The 21,145-nt window shown below is 53.7% G+C and overlaps 1 protein-coding gene across 9 annotated transcripts in view; it reads right to left on the bottom strand.

Annotated features, from left to right (window-relative positions):
• Nucleotides 1-581: 581 nt before the first annotated feature.
• Nucleotides 582-21,145, bottom strand: part of RGS3 (regulator of G protein signaling 3) — a 129,306-nt gene continuing 108,742 nt past the window's right edge. For 8 of the 9 annotated variants that reach the window (XM_036855444.1, XM_036855445.1, XM_036855446.1 and 5 more), the window contains 6 exons: nucleotides 17,050-18,018; nucleotides 7,723-7,787; nucleotides 3,869-3,970; nucleotides 3,441-3,502; nucleotides 2,642-2,808; nucleotides 582-1,548 (listed from right to left, as the gene is read on the bottom strand). In XM_036855444.1, coding sequence (XP_036711339.1) covers nucleotides 1,363-1,548; nucleotides 2,642-2,808; nucleotides 3,441-3,502; nucleotides 3,869-3,970; nucleotides 7,723-7,787; nucleotides 17,050-18,018 — 1,551 coding nt within the window. In that variant the 3' untranslated portion in view covers nucleotides 582-1,362. Of the gene's footprint in view, nucleotides 1,549-2,641; nucleotides 2,809-3,440; nucleotides 3,503-3,868; nucleotides 3,971-4,069; nucleotides 4,292-7,722; nucleotides 7,788-17,049; nucleotides 18,019-21,145 lie in introns of those variants that run through there. The other variant, XM_036855454.1, reaches the window with a different exon arrangement.

Genomic DNA, 21,145 nt, shown 5'->3' with positions numbered 1-21,145 from the left:
GCTCTTCCTCTGTCCTAAAGGCCTCCATGAGCCTGCCTGCCTGCAGCTGCCACCCTGCCTGAGATTCTGGCCCCATCCACCTCCACCAATCACCCCTGTGCTACCTGAAAGTTCCACTAGAATCTCAGGGTGTGGCAGGGCAGAGAAGTGAAGGAACTTGCCGAAGGTCACGGAGCCAGTTAGCAGCCCAGCTGGGACTCCATCCAGTAGCTGGTAGAGGACGACAATCCACAGAGCAGGCTTTGCAGCCAGGTGGGCTTAGGCTGAACCCTGTCTCTGCCACTTGCCGGCTGTGTGACCTTGGACAAGTCACCTTACCTGCCTGGGCTTCACCTGCCTCATGTGTAAAACGGGGATAACCCCCACCTCCCAGGCTCGCAGTGAAGATGAGATGGTAAGTAGAACAAGCCTGCCAGAGCACCTGGCACAGAGGAGGCGGTTGTCAGGGAGCAGCACCAGCTCCGGGACGGGAGGCAGGTGACGGCAAGAGAGGAGAAGAAGCTGAATTGAGGGCCCACCTAGCAACCATCCCAGCCCCAGTCACCCTGGGAAGCCTTGAAACCAGGAACACACAGAAAGGGTCAAGAACAAAAAATAACACAGGGCTTTTATTTGCTTCTGAACTCGGCCGCTGTGTGGTCTGAGGGTGCCATGCTTTCCCAGAGGCCCCGGGGGACCCCTCACTCAGGGGTGCTGGATTTTGGTGTGAGGTCAGACTGCAGCCCCCGCCCCTCTGGGCCTTGTCAGTCCAGCAGGCCCAGCTATCCGCCACTGGGGCTCGGGACCAGCAGATCCCCTGAAACTGGAAAATGGTGCCCACCTTCTCCGCAAGGTGGCTTTTCACAAGGCGTTGGTTAAAATATTGCACTTGTAAATTAGGAAAACTGATGAGGCAAAGGTTTCCTATTACAGGACGAGGTGCCAAGCATCCAACTGCTGTTTAAATAAATAAAACTCAAGGCGGGGGTCTGAGCTGTGAGTCCGAGTGACCCCCCCTGGAGAGCCCCAGGGCCCAGGCCTCGGTCCCCTGCCCATCAGCCAGCTCTTTAAGGAACTTGGTCATTGCCAAGTCTCCGCAGCAGGGAGCAGCAGCTCCAGATCCGGCTCAGCCAGGGCCCCTAACCTGCCAGGGCCCTTGGGCCCCCTCGTACCAGGGCAGTGGGGGCCCAACGGGGCCAGTCCCTCTACTCCTCCAGTGGCCTGGGCCTCTCTTGGTCCAGGCCTCTCATCCAAATGCCCGTCTGTCTGTCCGGACACAGCCTCTGGGGGCTCACTTGCCCCCTCTGTCGCAGGGGGTAGGGAGGCAGGTGGGGAGGGGCCCAGCCCGCCTGGTGTGAACGTTGAGCTCTACCCCGGTGGCCCCTAAAGCGGGGGACTCATCTTCTTCTGGTTAATGAGGTCCAGGTAGAGGTCCGAGCGGAGGAAGCGTGGGTACGAGTCCTTCTCCATGAGCCCGAAGATGCGCTTCTGCGCCAGGTCAAAGCAGCCCCGCGTGACGCTCTGCAGGTTGTCCTTGGTGTGCTCCCGTGTGTACGAGTCCAGGTTTACCTGTGCAGGCAGAGGGTGACGTGGTCAAGGCTGCCTGCAAGAAGCTGCTCCTAGGGGCCAGGGGCCGGGACAGGACCTGCCCAGCCTCTCACCCCCAAGCCCTTCTGCTCCACATCTTAAGGTTCAGAGGGGAGGCCCGCAGGTTAGCAGAATCAAGTCCTGGCTTGGTCACTTACTGTAGGGGTGGTAGAGTTTATAGGGCCCGAAATCACTGCCTCTAGGGTCAGGCTGCCCAAGTTCAAATCCCAGCAGTGCCACATCTAGGTGTGTGACCTTAAGCAAATCACTTAAGTGCTCTGAGCCTCAAACGTCTTATGTATAGGGTAGCATAATAGTACATTCCTCAGACTTCCCTGGTGGCGCAGCGGTTAAGAATCCGCCTGCCAATGCAGGGGACACGGGTTTGATCCCTGGTCCGGGAAGATCCCACATGCCGCGGAGCAACTAAGCCCGTGCACCACAACTACTGAAGCCCGTGCGTCCTAGAGCCCACGTGCCGCAACTACTGAGCCCGCATGCTGCAACCACTGAAGCCCATGCGCCTAGAGCCCGTGCTCCACAACAAGAGAAGCCACTGCAATAAGAAGCCCGCGCACCACAACAAAGACCCAACGCAGCCAATAAATAAATAAATAAAATTAATTTTAAAAATTAAAAAAAAATAGTACATTCCTCAGAGTTGTGAAAATTAAGCATGATCATCCATATTAAACAGACACAGCTGGCACACAGGAAGCACTCAATACATGTTAGGCTCTCTGAGACTGTCTCCTCATTTTTAAAATGAAAATAATATTAAAAATTATTTTACAAGTTGTCATGAGGGTTAAATACGAGAGCTCATACGTGAAGGGCTTAGCATGTGCCTGGCACCCAGTAGCACATTGACAGTGGCCATTTTTGTTATCAGTCAGGATTCTGTTCTCCCCAGGGCCCCAGCCTGCTTCCTCTTCAACCTGGGCACATGGTCCCTAGAATCAGTCTGGCCTCTCTCCTTCCTGAGCTCCTCTCTTTGAGGCTTCCAGGCACCCCAATCACTGAGAGGCCACTGGGCATGGGAATGGGGGCCCGAGGGCCCAGCTCAAAGCCCTACCTCCTTGCACGCCTGGATCGCGATGTACTCAGCAAAGATCTTCTTGGCCTTGGCCGCCATCTTGGACTGTGACTTGACCTTCTTGAAGTCCTCGCACGCCAGCCAGAATTCCAGGTTCTCCTCACTAAACTCAGTGCGGAGGAAGGCTTGGAACACCGCTAGCCCATCTGTGAGGAGAAGCCCAGATCCTGGGGTGAGAGGCCAAACCAGCCCCTCCTGTCCTCAGGCCCCCCAGCTTACCCTCCTGGGGCCTTTCAGGTGCAGCTGCTGGGGTCTTAGTAAACTGACCCACTCCTGAGAGCCAGGAACCCTGGCATATGGTCCCACCCCTGCCACTGCCTCTTTGTGGGCCTTGGCCAGGTCACTCCCCATCTGAGCCTCAGTTTCCTCATCTGTCAAATGGGGATCATCAGCCTTATTTCCTGGAGCCCTGTGAGGATCAGAGGGGTTCCCACCCACGAGATGGCAGGCGCATCTGGCCCAGTGTTAAGCCCTCAGTACATGGAAATGTTTATTGTTATTCTGGGAATATGGGTCTGAGCACACAGGTCCCAACGGCCTCTGGCAGGCAGTGCCAGCGCCCATGGACAGGGAGGGGCTGGCAGCAGCCGGCTCCAAGGCCAGACCAAGGGCCTCGGCCTTTCCCAATGGTAGGGACACCTGACTGGGTGTCCTGGGCCCCGGAAAGAGGGAAAGGTAACCTCTGCAGAGCCAGACGCACTCTCTGGGCCTGGGAGAGGAGGAAAGGAGGAGGGGGGAGAGACACAGGGAGGGAACAGGCCGGCTGGCCCCCACTTACATTTGTGGACCAGCAGCTTCTCCAAGGACTCGCCCCACTTGAGTGCTTCCTCTGAGGTGGGCCTGAGGGGTGAGGCAAGGGGCACAGTGAGGGAAGTGGGGCGGCTAGGGCTGGGTGACCTCTGTCAGCTGCCTTGGCCCACAAAGTAGCTTAGCCCGGCTGGGGAGCCCAGGAGGGGGCCCACCCCCTTTCTTGGGGCCGGCATCACTTCTATCCCCACCTCTGCCCCTCCCTGGTCATCCTTCCCAGGACAGCATCTCCCCATGAGGGCTGCTCATGCCGGGTACCAGGCTTCCTCTACGAGAGCCTCCATCGCCCCAGAGCTGGATCAAGCCAACAGCCTTCTCTCTTAACCCCACTGCTAGCCCTGCTCCCACAGGGACCAGTAAGTGTCTGAGGGGGGCCCAGGGGGGCCAGAGAGGACCTACTTGAATGACTTCGTCACTTTGTCTGCCTTGCCCGCTGGCTGGGCCCCAGGGGATTCGTTCCGCCGCCTGAAGATGCCCAGCTTGTTCTTCATGTCCTTGGCTCTGGGGACAAAAGCAGAAAAGGGGGTCAGTCAGCCTGGCACACTCGGCCGCTGCAAATTCAGGGTCGGGAGGGTGAAGGCTGGGGTGAGGGGCACCTACTCCTTCATGGTGTGCCGCCTCTGGAGGTTCCCGTTCCGAGTGAGGTACATGCCTCGGAGCATCGCTGTAGGGCCCCCCACCTTGTTGCCTGGGACGGTCTGCTGGGAGCACCCCAGGCTCTTGTTCCCAACCCGCGTCCCAGGCGGCAACGGTGCGGGCTGCAGCCGAGCGCTCGCTGGGATCCCAGCTGGAGGACTGGACTCCCAGGCACAGGCTGGGCTGGGACTCAGACAGGAGGAGCCAGGAAATGGGAGGGACCAGGACCGGAGCAGAAAAAAAATATCCCTCCTGGCCAACCCTGAGAGGGAGCCTGTGAAAGGGGCATGTGTCTGTAAGGGGCGGCCTCTGGGGCCCGCCCAGGCAGGAAGCCAGACCCATTATTTGTGACTGGCCTCCCCGTTGCCATGGCAGCGCCCCCGGGAAGGAGGAGAAAACAAGTCAGCAAATTGCTGGGAGGGAAGGCGGGAGGGAGAGGAGGCTCTGCCCACCTGGGTGGCAGGACTGGCTATTTTTAGCCAAGAACCATTTTTAGCCCTGCCATTCCCCCAGGCAGATTTCAGCCCTGGGCAAGCTGCTGGCAAGAAAGGGGTTAAGTGTCTCATACTCATGTTTGCCTCCCCCTTGTCCCTAGACCCCTACTCTGGGCACCTCCTAGAGAATAGTTCCTGCCAGAAGACAGCTCAGCCTGTCATTGGCTTTGGATACATCCATCCATGAATATGCAGAATGTCCCACAAAGTTTCAGTAGTTTTAAGCCTGAATAACTTCAAAAGTACAAATCCTATAAACTCTCAAAAACATGATTTGAAATGAATTAATTTTTTCATGCATATTTAGTCTTATGACATTTGAGTAATAAATTTTTTGTTTTATTTTTGATCTCTGCCCTTCTGATTACAGATGAAAAATGCTGACTTAACGAAAAATTAAACGCGTAAGATTAAAAATGTGTTATCAAAATCACAAAGCTAAATAAGTGTAAAAGAAATTTGAATAATTGAATTCTCAAATGTGTTTTATAAATTGGGAGCCTACTTCTGAAGTTATTCAAGCTTCAAAGGGCACTAAGACCTATGGGACACCCTGTTTAATGAAGGAAAGTGGTCCAGGGTGGAGGTTAAAAGCTACAGTGCGGCAGCAAGACAGTCTTGGGTTCAAATCCCAGCTCCAGCAGTTACCAACTGTGTGCCCTTTGTCAAGTTACCTGACCTCTCTGAATGTCAAGTTTTCTCATCTGTTAAACACAGATGATAATAGTACCTACCATCTGCTGGGGTTGTTTTGAGGCAAGGAGAAAATGCACAGAAAGCTTTAGCACAGTGCCTGGGGCAAAAGCGCTCAGGCTTAATCCATACTTGTCCTGAGGGTCTGGGACAGCTGATTAGAGATTGGGATCCTGCTCTAGCAGATTCCAAGCCAATGAGATAAGGCCAAGGAGTCCAGGGACTGGACTGGTGAGGACCAAGGCCCTCGGAGAGCCCTGGCGTGGCTAGGAGTGAGAGAGCCTGGCTTCCTGGGGCACAGTGCTCTGTCTCAGAGCCCCTGCTCCTGGCCCGCTCCCAGGGAGCAGGAGAAGCTTGCCTGAGGTCCAACCTGCAGGCTGCCACCATCCACCTGGGCTCCTTGCTGGCTCAGAGACCACTGTGTTTCTCTGTGGCTGGAGGAGGCTGAAGCCCCTGCCCAGCCAAGCCTTTCCTCCCAGATGCACAGCTGGGCAGACTCACAGCTGCAAGGCACAGCTGGAGAGGTCCTCAGAAGTCCCTGGTTGCCACACGGGCAACTCGAGAAAGGATGGCAGAGCTCAGAGGTGCCTCATGTGTCCCCACGTGGGCCCAGAGAGCAGAACAGGGACCCACAAGAGGAAGCTAAAGGAACACTTTCCTCCAATCAGAGCCATGAAAAGATGGAATGAGTGCCCTCTGGGGAATGGACTCCTGTCACTAGAGGCTCAAAGGCTACTTAGCTGGGGTGCTGTGGACTTCCTTCAGGGTGTTCTGCACCAAGCTTAAAAATAACAGGTTCCATGGGAATTCCCTGGTGGTCCAGTGGTTAGGACTCCGTGCTTCCACTGCAGGGGGCCCGGGTTAGATCCCTGGTCAGGGAACTAAGATCCCATAAGCAGCGCGGCAAGGCCCCAAAAATTAATTAATTAATTAATTAATAATAACAGGCTCTGAATAAATAAATAAATAAATAAATTTTAAAATATATGTATATCTCTATATACTTTTAGAGCCAACATGCCAGGTTTCAGATCTCAACTCTACCACTTCCTTGCTTTGTGACCTTGGACAAGTAACTTAACCTCTTTCTGCCTCAGTTTACTCACTTGCAAAATAGAGTAAATAAGAAAAAAGAAATGTAAAATAAAAATTATGGTAAAGGTTAAATTAGATAATATATGTAATGCACACAGAATAGTGCCTAGCACAATAAACATGAGTTATTTTTATTATCGTCCCAGATTCTAAGAGTCCTTGACTAAGCTTTTAAGAATGTGAACTTCATGCGGTCAAAAGGCAGCGCCCGCTTTGAAAGAAGGCTAGAGTTGGTGGAACAGGGCAGCTCCAGCACCCTGGATGCCCACCCTCTGCTGCCCTCCACTGCTCCACCCCTGGGAGCACCACCCACGGCAGCTCTGATGCTGCCTGGACCGGATGGTTGGTGCAAAGAATTATTTTTGTTTGTGCATTTTACCTTCCCTAGAAAGTGTGACTGCTCCTGGCTGCAGAGTGAGAGAAGCCTACAGTTGCTGCAGGAAACTGGAGAGGGCAGGGGAAGCTGGGGAAAGAGTTTCCAGGGAGTGGACCCCAGCCAAGGTCGAGGTCAGGGAAGAAGGTTGCAGGAGGCATCCGGGAAGGACTCCTGTTCTCCACACCCCCGGGGCCCAACTGGTGCATAATGGTGGGCACTACAGGACCTGGAGGGAGAGGGGTTCCCTCTGTGGGCCACCAGGTGCCTCACTGCCTCCTCCCATCCCTGCCCCCCACAGTCTCCAGGGCCCGAGGTACAAAGAGACCCGAGAAGAAACCACTCACTCTCTGTTAATGAATGAGCGCCTCTAACAAACCTCCGAATCGAATCGAAAGTATAAATAGTCACGGGAGCGGGGTAGGGGGGAGAGGGGCGTGGCCAGAAAGGTACCGGATCTGCTCTCTGAGCCAGCAGCACCCCCTTCTGGCAATGCCCAAGACTGCTAGCATTCAAGAGCTCGAGAGGAGAAAGGGGAATCCCATGACCAGTCTGGTCACTGGTCAACCCCTTCTCAGAGGGAGCAAAGAACTTGTCGTGGTCACTTGGCCGCTGCTTGGCTTAGCAGCTGGACAGGGCCAGGGCAACCTGGTTGGTTGCTTCTGCTTCGTTCCCTGTGGCTTCCAGATACTAAATCAGCACCTTGCCTCACTCTGAGTGGGTGCTGAGGGCAGTGGTGGGTGCTCAGGACCCTGGTGACCTTACCCTGGGGCCACTGCTAAGTCCCAAGATCCCGTTGTTCACGGGTGTCTGTCTGGGGCAGGACTGGGTTCAGCCCCTTCTCTCCGCCTCTACCCCTAGGCCACTGGGCATGGGGAATAAGCCAGAGGGCAGAGGACAAAGTGGGGTGCAGGGAGCCCCCCCCATCACTAGGGTGAGGACCAGGGATCTTTCCAACGTACAGGTTTTTGCTCTTTCTCTTCCGGGAGGCGTCATCATCGTCCCCAGCTGTGTCAGCCCCACTCATCTGCAGAGAAAACACAGACATGTTGCAGTCTGGGTACGCAGGGGTGGCTGCCTGAGCAAAGAGAGGCTCAGGGACCCAGCAGCTCCTACAAACCACCCCCACCTCCATGCTCCCACCCCTTGAAGAACAGGGGAGGGAGGAAGACCCCGCTACAGCGAGCAGTCTGTTCATGGAGTGCGGCTGGCTTAGCAGAGCCTCCACCCAAAGGAGCCTCCTCCTGATACACGGCTTGTGCGGGAGAAGCCAGAAACACAGCATTCATGGCGGTAGGGCAGGCCAGAGAGGAAGCTTCAGTGAAGGTTCTACTGTGTGACTTAGCCAGTTGCTGTCCCTCTCTGAGCCTCTAGTGCTTTTAATTTCAAAATGGAGATCATAATGACTAACCAACTCAGGATTCTGAGGTTTTAAAGAGACCTGGGATTGGTCAGCAGTGTGTTAAGTAAATTATCACACAGGAGAGCACCTCTCTTGCCTTATAGCTTTCCATGGCTCCCAAGTACCCTCAGGATAATGTCCAAACTCCCTGACATGACAATGCAGGGTCTACCATCTTAGGAGCTGGTCAGAAAGCTCCATAACAACCTCAGTTACAACTCCTTTGGTTATCTCTCTGGCCCGACCCCTACTCCAGCAACCTCTTCAAACTGCCCTCTAGCCAGAAGGAATGTCTTCACAGCCCGGTCCCCTCACCTCGGGCTTTGCACGTGCTATTCCTTCCGTGGGGGATGCTTTTATGACTCTCCTTCTCCTCCTAAGACCCAGCCTCAGGAAAGACCTGACCTCGGGTAAGCTGCTTAAATGCCTCCTCACCTGGGAAGCCCTCCTTGACCCCCAGACCAAGGGTGTGCCCCCTTCACCCCTTGTGAGTTCCCCACTATAACCAACATGGCTTCTTCCAAATCTGTCTCCTCTACTGGACTGTGAGTTCCCAAGAGCAGGGCCTCTGTCTGCCTTCACCTCTGTCTAGGTCACCTTGACTGGGCCTGGTATACATTAGGAGCTCAAGAAATACTTGTTAAATGAATGAATGAATCAAGAGAGAGGGAAAGCAGGCTGGGGATGATGTGTCTTGAAGGCCTCACTGCTTGATCCAAGGCCTGCACCTTTATTCCCCGGGGCTCCATTGAGCCCACCCCCACCTGCTTGCCCTTGCCTGTGCTGTGCCCCCTTCCTGGAACGCTCTCTCCTCTTCTGCCCAGTCTCTACCTCCTCCCAGTCTGCTACTCCTCGCCTCCTCCAGACCACTCCAGGCTCCCACCAGCTCTACTGGGGCCGCCCTCTGTCGCCCTGCCTGTGCGTGCCCAGCCTCCTCCAGGGGAAACCAGGGCCCCCACAGTGCCACTCCAGAGTGGGAGCACAGGAAATGCTCTGAGATATTGGAGGAGGTAGAGCTAAGGGTAGGCTGGGCTTGGACACTATGTCCTAAGATAAGACAGAAGGCCCCCAGATGTGAATCGCAGCTCGGACTCCTCATGAGCCATACCCTGGGCCTCAGTTTCCTCATTTGTAAAATAAAGAAGATGGGCTAAACCTTTAAATACAGTGTTCTCAATTCTGGCAAGAAAAGTGGCCTTAATCCAGATATAGCCAGCAGGGGGAGCTACCAGCCTCAGTGGTGCAACCACCCGAGGATGGATGGATGGATGAATTACAGCTTCATTCATGGAGCTCATGCTACAGGCCAGACCTCAGAATGGGCATTATCCAGACACTATCTCATTAATCTTCAGAGTAAGTCCATAAAGTAAACAGAACCTCAGAGAAGTTAAGTCACCTGTCCAAGGATTTAAGTGACAGCCTTTAAGTGACAGCTGGAATCTAGATGTGTCTGAATTCAGGGCCTGTGTTTCTCCGCCAGAGGATGCTGCTAGTTAAATGCAGAGGATGCGGCACATTTTGAATGCCTTCAATGAAAGACTCAGGGGAAATGCTGCCTCTTTCCTGAGAACGCTGCCCTACCAAGGTTGTAAACACGTGTGTACGTGCACACACAGGCACACGCCCGTCTGTGGTGTGGGATTCCGGATCTACAGCTTGCAGCCAGGCCTGGGTATAGATCCTGCTGCCATTGACTTTGGAGACGTTTCCTGGCCTCTCAGCTTCAGCTTCTTTAGCTCTAGCAGAGGCATGGTGACGGCCACCCAACCCGCTGTTGAGAGATTCACCAGGATAAAGTCTGGGCCCCCAAGGCCCAACCTGGCACACAGGGCACCCTCAGTAATCGGGGACCACCAGCATTCACAGCCCAGTGAACGCTGTCACTGTCACCCCATGCACGCAGGTCACAGTTGTGCTGGGCTGGCTGGGCCGTGCCTGAAGCCCCCATCCGTGGGAAAGGGCCGCCAGCACTGGGCTTCCTCCCATTTAACCTCAGCTTCCGCACTTTATCGGCCCCACACAATGGGCCTGGGGACCACTCCCGCCCCGCCCGGCACCCCCAGCCTCTGCACTGCTGGGAAATGGGCTCTTCCTTCCACTGCTGGGAGGGGGTCATCTTCTCCAGGGTCGGGCCTTCACCAATCTGCCTGACAGAGGGGCCAGGGAACTCTAGCCCTGGGAGTCGGCCCCCAAAGCGGCTAGCGAAACCCACACACCAAGCGGTGCTGTGTTCCAGGAAGAGAAGAAACTGAGACAGAGAGTCAGGGTTCTGACTTCCAGCCTCAGAGTGGCTCCCAAGCCTCCTGTCTCCAAGAGCTGCAGCGAGGCCTGCCCAGGGCCCAGCACGCAAAGGGGCCGCTCCTTCCCATCTGCTCCCCACTGCCTGCTCTGCTCCATGGCCCTCCCTGCTGAAAGGCGAATGGAGGCGAACCCAGAACCACTCAGCCCTCCCTTCACTCCAGACAGAAATCCCTGGGGCCCGCCCAGCGCCCCGGCCACCTCCAGGGACTGGAAGAATAATTATAATTCGTATTGTAATTATAACTATAATAATAGTCATGGTTAAGAGTTAAATGCTAAACTGCCTGGATTTGAGGGGCTTCCCTGGTGGCACAGTGGTTAAGAATCTGCCTGCCAATGCAGGGGTCACAGGTTCGAGCCCTGGTCCGGGAAGATCCCACATGCCGCGGAGCAACTGAGCCCGCAAGCCGCAACTACTGAGCCTGTGTGCCACAACTACTGAAGCCCGCGTGCCTAGAGCCTGTGCTCTGCAACAAGAGAAATCACCACAATGAGAAGCCCGCGCACCGCAAAGAAGAGAAGCCCCCGCTCGCCGCAACTAGAGAAAGCCCACGCGCAGCAACGAAGACCCAACACAGCCAAAGATAAAATAAATTTACTTTAAAAAACAATAATAATAAAAAAATTAACTGCCTGGATTTGAATCCTAGCTCAGTCACTTAGCTAATTGACCTTAGCCAAATTACATCCCTTCTCTGTGCCTCAGTTTCTTTATTTGTAAGATGAGGATAATAATTGGACCTACCTCATAGGGCCGTTATGAGGATTAATGAACACATGCGAAAGTGCCTGGTACTGGAAGTGCTCAATAACTATAAGTTATGGTGGTTATTGCTGTTATTTACTATATGCCAGGCAATGTGCTAAAGTGCCATATCATACTTTAATTTAACCTTCTCAACAATTCTAAGAGCTATTTGCTGTTATTTTCCCCAGTTTACAGCTGAGGAAACTGAGGCCCAGAGGAGTCCAGTAACTTGCCTGGGCTCTCCGAGCTGGCCAGTAGCAGAGAATTTCAGGTCTGGCTCCAGAGCCCACCCATGATTGAGGGCTTTTCTGTGAGCAGGGCCTCACCTGATTTCTCCTATTGGTCCTGATCCGACTTCTGGGGCCACCTGGCCATGCCTGGCTGCTCTCTCTGACCCAGACTATCCTGACAGACCCCAAGGAACCTTGTAGAAACACTGGAGCTAAACTCTACACTTATTTGTTTAGACAGAGGAAATAGTCCTTTAGGCTTTTTAAAAATAGGAGGCTAGAAGGTATTACCACGTCTTGGAGCTGGAAGGCACCTCTTGTCTGACCTGCAGCCTAGGTGGTAAGCTTAGTGCAGCAGGGCTGGCACCCTCGGCTGACAGACTCTGCCCAAGCCGGTTTCCTGCAGGAGGGGAGAATGAAGCACAGCCAGGGAGGGGCCACGGCCTCTTCTCCTCACTGTCAAAGCATGACCCGTGATCCTGGGCCAAGCCAGGCCAGGCTGGGGTGAAATTCAATGGCAGCATCGTGGGCTGAGACACAGATACTCTTGGAGCTCCCCCGGCTCCCAGGAAAAGGACAGACACAGGCCCGTGGATCTGCTCTGCCAGACCGCCAGGGAGCAGCCGGCAAGGCGGGGGTCCGGCAGCAGAGGGCACTGTGAGACAACTCAACCCAGCACAAGGGCCAGCTTCAGGGAATGACCCGCGGGATAAGCCTGGGGATCTTTTCCTCTCTAGACCTCAGGCAGCCCATCCATAAGATGATCGTGGCCGAGTGGACCATCTCTCAGGTCTGTCTGGTTCAGACAGTCCTATACACAGCAGAAATCACTCAGTGTACAAGAGGGAGGAATGACAGGTGAGGCGAGGAGTAACATAGGGACTGTCACCCCTGTGATAGGCAGTATGCTCTCTGGCCAGTCTCAGCTTAGCCACACAGCAGCACAATGACAGGCCTGAGGCCACGCCAGCTCTGTCTGGCCCTCCTGGGTCTCATTCTATCACAGGATCACTACTGTGGGCACAGAGCTGTCAACATGCTGCAATCTTCTTGAAGCCCTGGGACAACTCCATGAAGACTTAGCATTCCCATTTTATAAGAGAAAACTAAAGCTCAGAGAAAAAAACATAACTTGGCCTAGGTCTCAGGACCAGGAGGGAGGAAACAGAGTTGAAACATGAATGCAGCCCGTCTGACTCCACAGCCTGAAGACCTCACCCCTCTCCTCTTCACCTCTTGCCTGGAAACTGTGATCTGTTGGCATCCATGGACCGCCCCCTGGAAAGCCAGGCCCAAGCCAGGAAGATGGAAGTCACAGGAAAACCCGTCGCCTCCCCCCGCTGCCATCCCCCCACACCCTGCCCCTCACCAGCAAGAGGTGTGCAGGGTCTGGGGTACAGCCAGAGACAACTGGACAGGGTGAGGCCACTGTCCAGCTCCATCATCACGTGGCCTGGGACAAACCCTTCTCCCTAGGCCTCAGGCTCCCCACTGTAAGATGAGTACAACTGGTCCCAGCTCGCGGCAGTGTTGTGAAGGTTAGAACGGGGAGCTGGAGGCGCCTAGTGAATGCTGGGAGAACCGTTACTACTCTTGCTATCCTCCTCCCCCTCCTCCTCTTCATCACCATCATCATCACCATCATCATCAACACGATTCCCATTTATGGAGCACCTAGCAGGTGCTGAGTGCCAGGCACTGATCTGAACACTTTACCCGAGTCAGGCTCTTTAATCTTCCCAGCAACGCTATGAAGGAGGTATCAATATTATTTACTGATAATACCTATTTTACTGATGAGGAAACTGAGGGACAGAGAAGGGCAGGGACTTGCCCAAGGCCCACTGCCAGTGAGGGATGGAGGGAGACCAGGGTACCTGTCCAGCCTGGACTTCACTTCCCCCTGACAAGGGTTAGCTTCTTACTGAAGTTGGCTGTCCGGAGGGAGCAGGATAGGAACGATGATGAGGGACTTGAGGCCTGGCAAGCAGAAGCCACTTGGAAGGGTAGCCACCAAGGGGCTAGTGGCAGCCTCTGAGGTCCCTGCCAGCTTAGTTACTCAAGCCCAAGAAAGGAGGCAACAGGCCAAAAGAGGGTGGGGGAGGGGAGGATGCCAGTGGGAACCTTTGGCACCCAAAGGAGGAAGTGGAGACAGGAGAGAGCTGGCCCAGGCCTGCTGGACTACCAGGTGGAAGTATCTGCCCCAAAATAGGAGCTGAGATCAACGGATTTAGGGAACTAGAAATGTACATGAGAATGTATGTGAATTTATCTGTCTACAAATATTTGTATTGGAGCAAGGGGGGCAGGGGGGCACATAACTTGGAAGGGTCTGGTGGGGGCACTGAAATTGGGAGGCGCAAGGTAGGTGGCAAGCCCTTAGACTTCAGCCGTCCTCCAGAGGAGAGTGTCCAGGCCTGGCCTGAGTCAGCCTGAAGCCTCACCTCAGTAGGAGAGTTCTGGACTCTTTCCTATAGAAGCTGCCTCAAGAAATGGCCTAAGATGGTGATACTCAAACGGTGGGGAACGTTCCAATCCCTGAGGGGCTTGTTGAAAATGCAAGGTCTGGGACTTCCCTGGTGGCGCAGTGGTTAAGAATCTGCCTGCCAATGCAGGGGACACGGGTTCGAGCCCTGGTCCGGGAAGATCCCACATGCCGTGGAGCAACTAAGCCTGTGCGCCATAACTACTGAGCCTGCGCTCTAGAGCCCACAAGCCACAACTACTGAGCCTGTGTGCTGCAACTACTGAAGCCCAGGAGCCTAGAGCCCGTGCTCCTCAACAAGAGAAGTGAGAAGCCTGTGCACCGCAACAAAGAGTAGCCCCCGCTCGCTGCAACTAGAGACAGCCTGCGCACAGCAACAAAGACCCAACGCAGCCAAAATAAATGAATAAATAAATTTATAAAAAAAAAAAAAAAAAAAATCCTGCAAGCCTAGCAGCGTGGCCAAAAAAAAATAAAAAATAACGGTCTGGGCACCACCCCCTGGAAATTCTGATTCCAGAAAATCTGATTCCAGATTCTGGGGTAGGGGGACTTAGAAATCTATATGTTAATAACCTATTCCCCAAAGAAGATATACAGATTGCCAACAAACACATGAAAGAATGTTCAACATCATTAATCATTAGAGAAATGCAAATCAAAACCACAATGAGGTATCACCTCACACCAGTCAGAATGGCCATAATCAAAAAATCTACAAACAATAAATGCTGGAAAGGGTGTGGAGAAAAGGGAACCCTCTTGCACTGCTGGTGGAAATGTAAACTGATACAGCCACTATGGAGAACAGTACGGAGGTTCCTTAAAAAACTAAAAATAGAACTACCATATGACCCAGCAATCCCACTACTAGGCATATTCCCTGAGAAAACCATAATTCAAAAAGAGTCATGTACCACAATGTTCACTGCAGCTCTATTTACAATAGCCAGGACATGGAAGCGACCTAAGTGTCCACTGACAGATGAATGGATAAAGAAGATGTGGCACGTATATACAATGGAATATTACTCAGCCATAAAAAGAAACGAAACTGAGTTATTTGTAGTGACGTGGATGGACCTAGAGTCTGTCATACAGAGTGAAGTAAGTCAGAAAGAGAAAAACAAATACCATATGCTAACACATATATATGGAATCTAAAAAAAAAAAAAAAATGGTCCTGAAGAGCCTAGGGGCAGGACAGGAATAAAGACACAAACGTAGAGAATGGACTTTGAGGACACGGGGAGGGGGAAGTGTAAGCTGGGACGAAGTGAGAGAGTGGCATGGACTTATATACACTACCAAATGTAAAATAGCTAGCTAGTGGGAAGCAGCCGCATAGCACAGGGAGATCAGCTCGGTGCTTTGTGACCACCTAGAGGGGTGGGATAGGGAGGGTGGGAGGGAGACTCAAGAGGGAGGAGCTATGGGGATATATGTATATGTATAGCTGATTCACTTTGTTATAAAGCAGAAACTAACACACCATTGTAAAGCAATTATATTGCAGTAAAGATGTTTAAAAATAAATAAATAAATAACCTATTCCCCTGGTGATTTTGGAGCACATCAAAGTGCTTACAGATGAGGAAACAGATCCAGTCCCCATTCCTTTGGGATTTAGTTCCAGTTCCTGGACACAAAGGCCTTTTCTGGAGGGCCCCAACCGGCCCTTCCAGCCCAGCCGCCTTTCAGCAGAAGGTGTCCTCCCACGTGCCCAGCGGCCTTATTGCTAGCGGCTGAGAAGCTAAGAAGGTTTCTGAGGCCGTGTCCCAACTTGGTGGGGAAATGTGCTGGAATCCATTAGTCATATCTGCCATGGGTTTGGAGGCAGAAATGGCAGAATGAGTGCCACCCATCTACCATCCCTGCACTGTAAAAATCCCTTGTTCTAGCTAAACTGACTTCTACAGACAGTTTTGTCCCGGTCATGGTCTTTCACAGAATGCCTACCTCATCCCCTTTGTTTATTCTAAACCTGCCCAACCTTCAAGGCCACACTGAGGAGCATCTTTTGCCAGAAGCCTTCCCTCGTGCCCCTAGGCCCTTGGGGTCTCTCCTCCCTGAATCTGCACCTGCCTGGCCTCACAACAGTTGTCATAACAACACCTTGCACCGCACTGGCTGTGAGCACCTCCACAGCATTCGCCTGGCGCCTGCACGAATGTCATCAGGCACTGGACCCTTTGGGTTCACCCTCAACCACCATGGGATGTGAGTGCTATTAATCTCTGCTTTTCAGAGAAGACACTAAGGCTCAGAAGAGCTGAGTGACTCACCCAAGGCCACACAGTTAGTAAGGGACAGAGCCCAGGCTCAAGCTGGCTAACGGGCTTCAAGGCCATGATGCAATCTTTTCACTGTTAGGCCACCTTCGGGGCCCACACAGAAAAAGCATTCCTCACAGGCTGAGATCAGCCTCACACATTTCTGTGGCCCCCGCTGTGGCACAGAGCACAGGGCCTGGCACACAGCAGGAAATCAATAAACACTTATTCATCTAGTTATAAATATTTGCAAGAGGCAAAGAGCACAGTGGTTAAGAGCTCCAGCCCTGGAGCCACATTCTAATTCTGATTCAGACTTTTATAAATCGTGCGACCCGGTGCAAATCAGATACCCTCCCAGTGCCTCAGTTTCTTCACAACAGTATCTCCCTCACGGGGCTGTTGTGAGAGTTAATGAGCTCCTCTAAATTGCTTAGAATAATGCCAGCACAGAGGAAATATGTGCTGTCATGCTTGTTGGCTGATACACTTCTAGTCTGGCTAGGCCTGGACCAAGTGTAAATTACAACTATTTCTCCAGTTATGATGTTGGATCTTTTAGATCCAAATACACCTGCTCTACTTTCTGTGGGTTCCCCCAGTACAACGGAGCTGTAAGAATATCTGGAGTCATAAAGTCTTGGGTTTAAGTCCAGGTTCTGCCTTCTTGGTCCCTCTGACCCTCAGTTTCATCCTCTGTCAAATGGGTGGAAGGCTCATTGGAAGGCTGAGAGAAGAACAGAGGTGGGACAAAGCAAAGGCTCCTTCCCTGCGGCTCCTGGAACGCACGCTCCCTCCACCCCACCTTGTCATGTACCCACTCCCCCTCCACCCTTGGCCCCCTTACCTTCCTGTGTCCTGTGAAGAAGAGGGAAAGGTGGTGCATTGAGCCACCATTGCGGCCCAGTTCCTTCTTGAGGGTGCGGGGCGAAGGCATGGCCCAGGTGGACGCGGTGCCCTCTCCATCTGAGCAGTGCAAGGTAGTGTCGGAGGCGAAGCAGGGCCCGCGGGCCTCCTGCAGCAGGCTGCCCTCGCTGTGCGTCCGGCGCCGCAGCGAGTTCTGCACGCGCAGCGAGAGGCCTCCCTCCGCACCCTGGCCCGTCTCGATCATGCTGCTGCGCTTGGCCTCACCACGCTCTCCATAGTTGTCATCACTTGTGTCCTCGTCCTCGTCCTCCTCGCCCTCTTCACCCTCCTCAGCCTCTTCTGCATCCTCCTCATCGCCCGAGCTGCCCCCCTCCGCCCCTGCCTTCTGACTGTAGGTGCTATCCAGCCGGACCTCGGGGATCACGAAGTTTGGCCTGGAGGCCACAGGCGAGTCTCCTGTGGCTGCTGGTGGATCCCCAGAGCTCGTGGTCTCCTTAGCAAGGGGCTCAGCTGCCAGGGGGTCCTGGCTGGGGGGCAGGTCTTGACGGGGCGGAAGGTCCTGGGCAGGGGGGTCCTGGATGTCAGGGAGGTCTTTTCTGATTAGAGGGTCTTGGCTGGGAGAGGGTTCTTGCCCAGCAGGAAGGTCCTGGCATGGAAAGAAGGCTGGGGCTGTAGGGTGTTCCTGGCATGGTGAGGAGTCCTTGCTTGGCAAGGGCTCCTGGCCCGCAGGAGACTCTGTGCAGGAAGGTGAGTCCTTGCTGGATGGTGATTCTGGGCCAGCAGAAGGTTCCCGGCTGGAAGAGGAGTCCTCTTTGGGTGGAAGGTCTTGTCCTGGAGGAGGATCCTGGCCACGAGAGGGGTCCTTGCTGGGTGAGGGGTCCTCGGCACCCGGCCCCTTCCTTTCCTCCAAGGGCATCTCCCTCTTCTCATCTGCCTCGGTCTCAAACATCTGTGAAATAAAGAGAAAATGAGGAAGGCTCACAAGCGGAGGCCACTGTGCACAAGCCAATGTCACAGAGATTGAAACAAAATCAAGCAGTGACCCAAACCCCACACCCTACACTGTGAAAGCGCAAGTGCCACATGGAAACCTGACAGTCCCTTTGGCTTAACTGAATATGGGCTCCCACCCTTATTTCCTTGCTGGAAACTTCTGCTCCATCAAAACATGGTTGGTCATTTAAGGGAGAAGAGGGAGAGGTTAGTTACCATTATCTGGCTCCTACCATATGCCAGGGACCATGGCAGATTAAACCCCTCTTATGTAATCTTCCCACTGGCCCTCTAAGGGAAATGTCATGGTCCCTCTGTGAGTAAGTCACTCTGTGAATAAATGAGGAGCCAGACAGCCTTTGCCTTCATGGGCCAGAATCAAACCAAGCCCCAAGCCAGAGCAATCACCAAGTGGGAGAATCCTGGACCCAGCCAAAGGATATCTTCTACCTGAACCAAAGGTTTTAAAAAACCTTAGTGAGTCATTCAAATTAGAACTTGCTCTGAATGTTTAGATCTTTCTGAAACTAATAAACTGGAATAAAACCAGAACTTCAAAATATTTGCTCACACCTGGACTAGAGAGATGTCACAGACACATGGAACCTCACTGAGGGATCATCTGTCCAGTGCTTTTGAAACTGTGTTTGGAGGAACCTCAGAAGTTCCACATACAAAAAGGGAAGCATTTCCTGCCTCACACACAACCCTCAGAACCCTTGGAGTTTTTGCTGGGTTCCTGCAGATTTCATTTGCAAAGGGAAAAATGGTGCCCTTGATGGGGTATGAAAAGCAGCTATCTCACAGGAAGACTGGGGCTCAGAGAAAGTCAGGGGTGTCTCAGTGTCACAGCCACGCGGGAAAGTTGGTCAGGCCTGGGCTAGGTTGGGTCCCTCATCACAGTTAAGGACTTGGAATGCTGGACCTAGAACTACTCAGAGCCCAGGTTTCGTCTATGAAGAGGCCACAGCACCTAGAACTAATGAAAGAGAAAGATGCCACACATCCCTGGGAACTATAGAGTTACGCATGCGCGCGCGCGCACACACACACGCAGAGGTGGAAAATTTCAGGGCTAAATACCTCAGCACATAGGTTAAGAGGTCTTACTGTAGGACTTCCCTGGTGGCACAGTGGTTGAGAATCTGCCTGCCAATGCAGGGGACACGGGTTCGAGCCCTGGTCTGGGAAGATCCCACATGCCGCGGAGCAACTGGGCCCGTGAGCCACAATTACTGAGCCTGAGCATCTGGAGCCTGTGCTCCGCAGCAAGAGAGGCCACGATAGTGAGAGGCCCGCGCACCGCAATGAAGAGTGGCCCCCGCTTGCCACAACTAGAGAAAAGCCCTCGCACAGAAACGAAGACCCAACACAGCCATAAATAAATAAATTTTAAAAAAAAAGAAAAAAAAGTTAAAAAAAAAAAAAAAGAGGTCTTACTGTAAAGACCACAAATGTCCATTTGATGGATGAGGAAGATGAGCCCAGAGAGCAGTGACTTATGCACCACTGCACAGCTGCCAGAGGCTGAAAGGCTATGCCTGCAGCTGGGAATTCTTTTAAGCCCTGGACCAGCCAGGCCTCACATCTGGGAATAAGTGGCCCAGCCACAGGTCGGAGCAGCTGTAGGGTGCTGCACACACGTGTCAGAGGTCACAGTGGTGTCTGGGAGCCCCAGAGCGGATGTGAAAGCCCGGTGCGGGTAAGAGCACCGCCTGGGAGGATGACAGTGAAAGGTCCTCCCCATCAACCACCCTGGGCGGTGGGGTGCGGAGAGAGTTGCTGAGCCAGGAGGGGAAGCCTCAGAGGACTCTAGGACCATGTGGCCAGGGTCTGGTTCCCAGGCACAGACAAAGACAGGTGCCCACTCACCGGGAGGACTTCCTGCCCTGGAAATCCTGCCTGCAGCTCCAGGATGAAGACAACTCCACCCAGGAACCCCTTGGACCTCATTGCCTCAGACCCTGGAACTTCAGCGAGCCCAAATCTCTGCTGCACAGATGGGGAGGCTGAGGCCCAGAAAGGAGCAGGGGCCAACCTAGAATCACACAACGGGGCCAGGATAAGCCAGTCCCTAAACCCTCTGGGCCTCAGGCTCTCCACCTATGAAATGGGATAACCAATGTACCCAAGTGACACACCAGGAGAGTAGACTATAAAAAGTACAAAGCTCTGAAATGGGATGATGGTGGTGGTAGTCATGGTGATTAAAACAATGGTCACGAACCTCAAACAGTGACACATCTTTCCCATGGACCCCTGGAAGCAAACTGTCAAACTCCCAGAGTCGAAGTTGGCAATTGTGATGCCAGGAGCCCCAATCCAGGAATCTCATCTGGGAACCTTAGTTTGTTCCCAGGGGGTCAGGGAGACCCTCCACTGAACTGACAGGAAGACAGAGGGCCCAGCCTGGACAGTGACCTAGGGACTTGCCCAAAGGTGCCTATAAACCCAAGGCTAAAAACAAACAAACAAACAAAAAACCCAGGGCTAAGCTGGGGTTAAAGCCTGGCCTCTGGCTCCTTCTTCCCAAGCCCACTTCGGATCTCAGTCCCCAGAGCCACCCAGTGCCCCGCCCGTCCCCCACCCACCAGGGAGCCTTCTCCCTCAAGAAAAACAAACTTCAGCAGCCAGCTCCCTGGTGCCCTACATTCTGTCACCTCCCCACCCCGCCATACCCCTCCATCTGGAAGGATGGACTAGGGAAGCAGCAATCGGTGCCCTCGGGGCCTGGCACTGGGCCCTGAGAGGGCAGCAGGCTGCACTTCCCCTTTCGGGGTTGGGGGGGGGCTGGGGCCTGTACCAGCAGTGACTGCGCTGAGCCCGCCCGCCCACCGTAGGGAAAGTGCAGCAACAGACCCAAAACCAGAAATGCAAGTCAGCCTGCCTCTGCCAATCCTGCCCTAAACCGAGGCCAAGCCAAACAAAGCCAGGAGGGGAAGTGCCTCTGTCCCCAGAGGGCCCCCGCCCCAGGGACGCTGAGAAACCACCCAGGACCGAGGGCTCTCAGAGCGCCCGGCGGTTCCTGCTCAGACCGCCTGAGGTGGACTTTGGTTTTGATTCCAGCGGTGTCATTTCCCAGC

Source organism: Balaenoptera musculus, chromosome 6 (assembly GCF_009873245.2).
Source record: "Balaenoptera musculus isolate JJ_BM4_2016_0621 chromosome 6, mBalMus1.pri.v3, whole genome shotgun sequence".
In the NCBI taxonomy this organism is placed as follows: Eukaryota; Metazoa; Chordata; class Mammalia; order Artiodactyla; family Balaenopteridae; genus Balaenoptera; species Balaenoptera musculus.
Note: the sequence above shows the minus strand (reverse complement) of the source record. Positions and strands in the feature narration are given on the sequence as shown.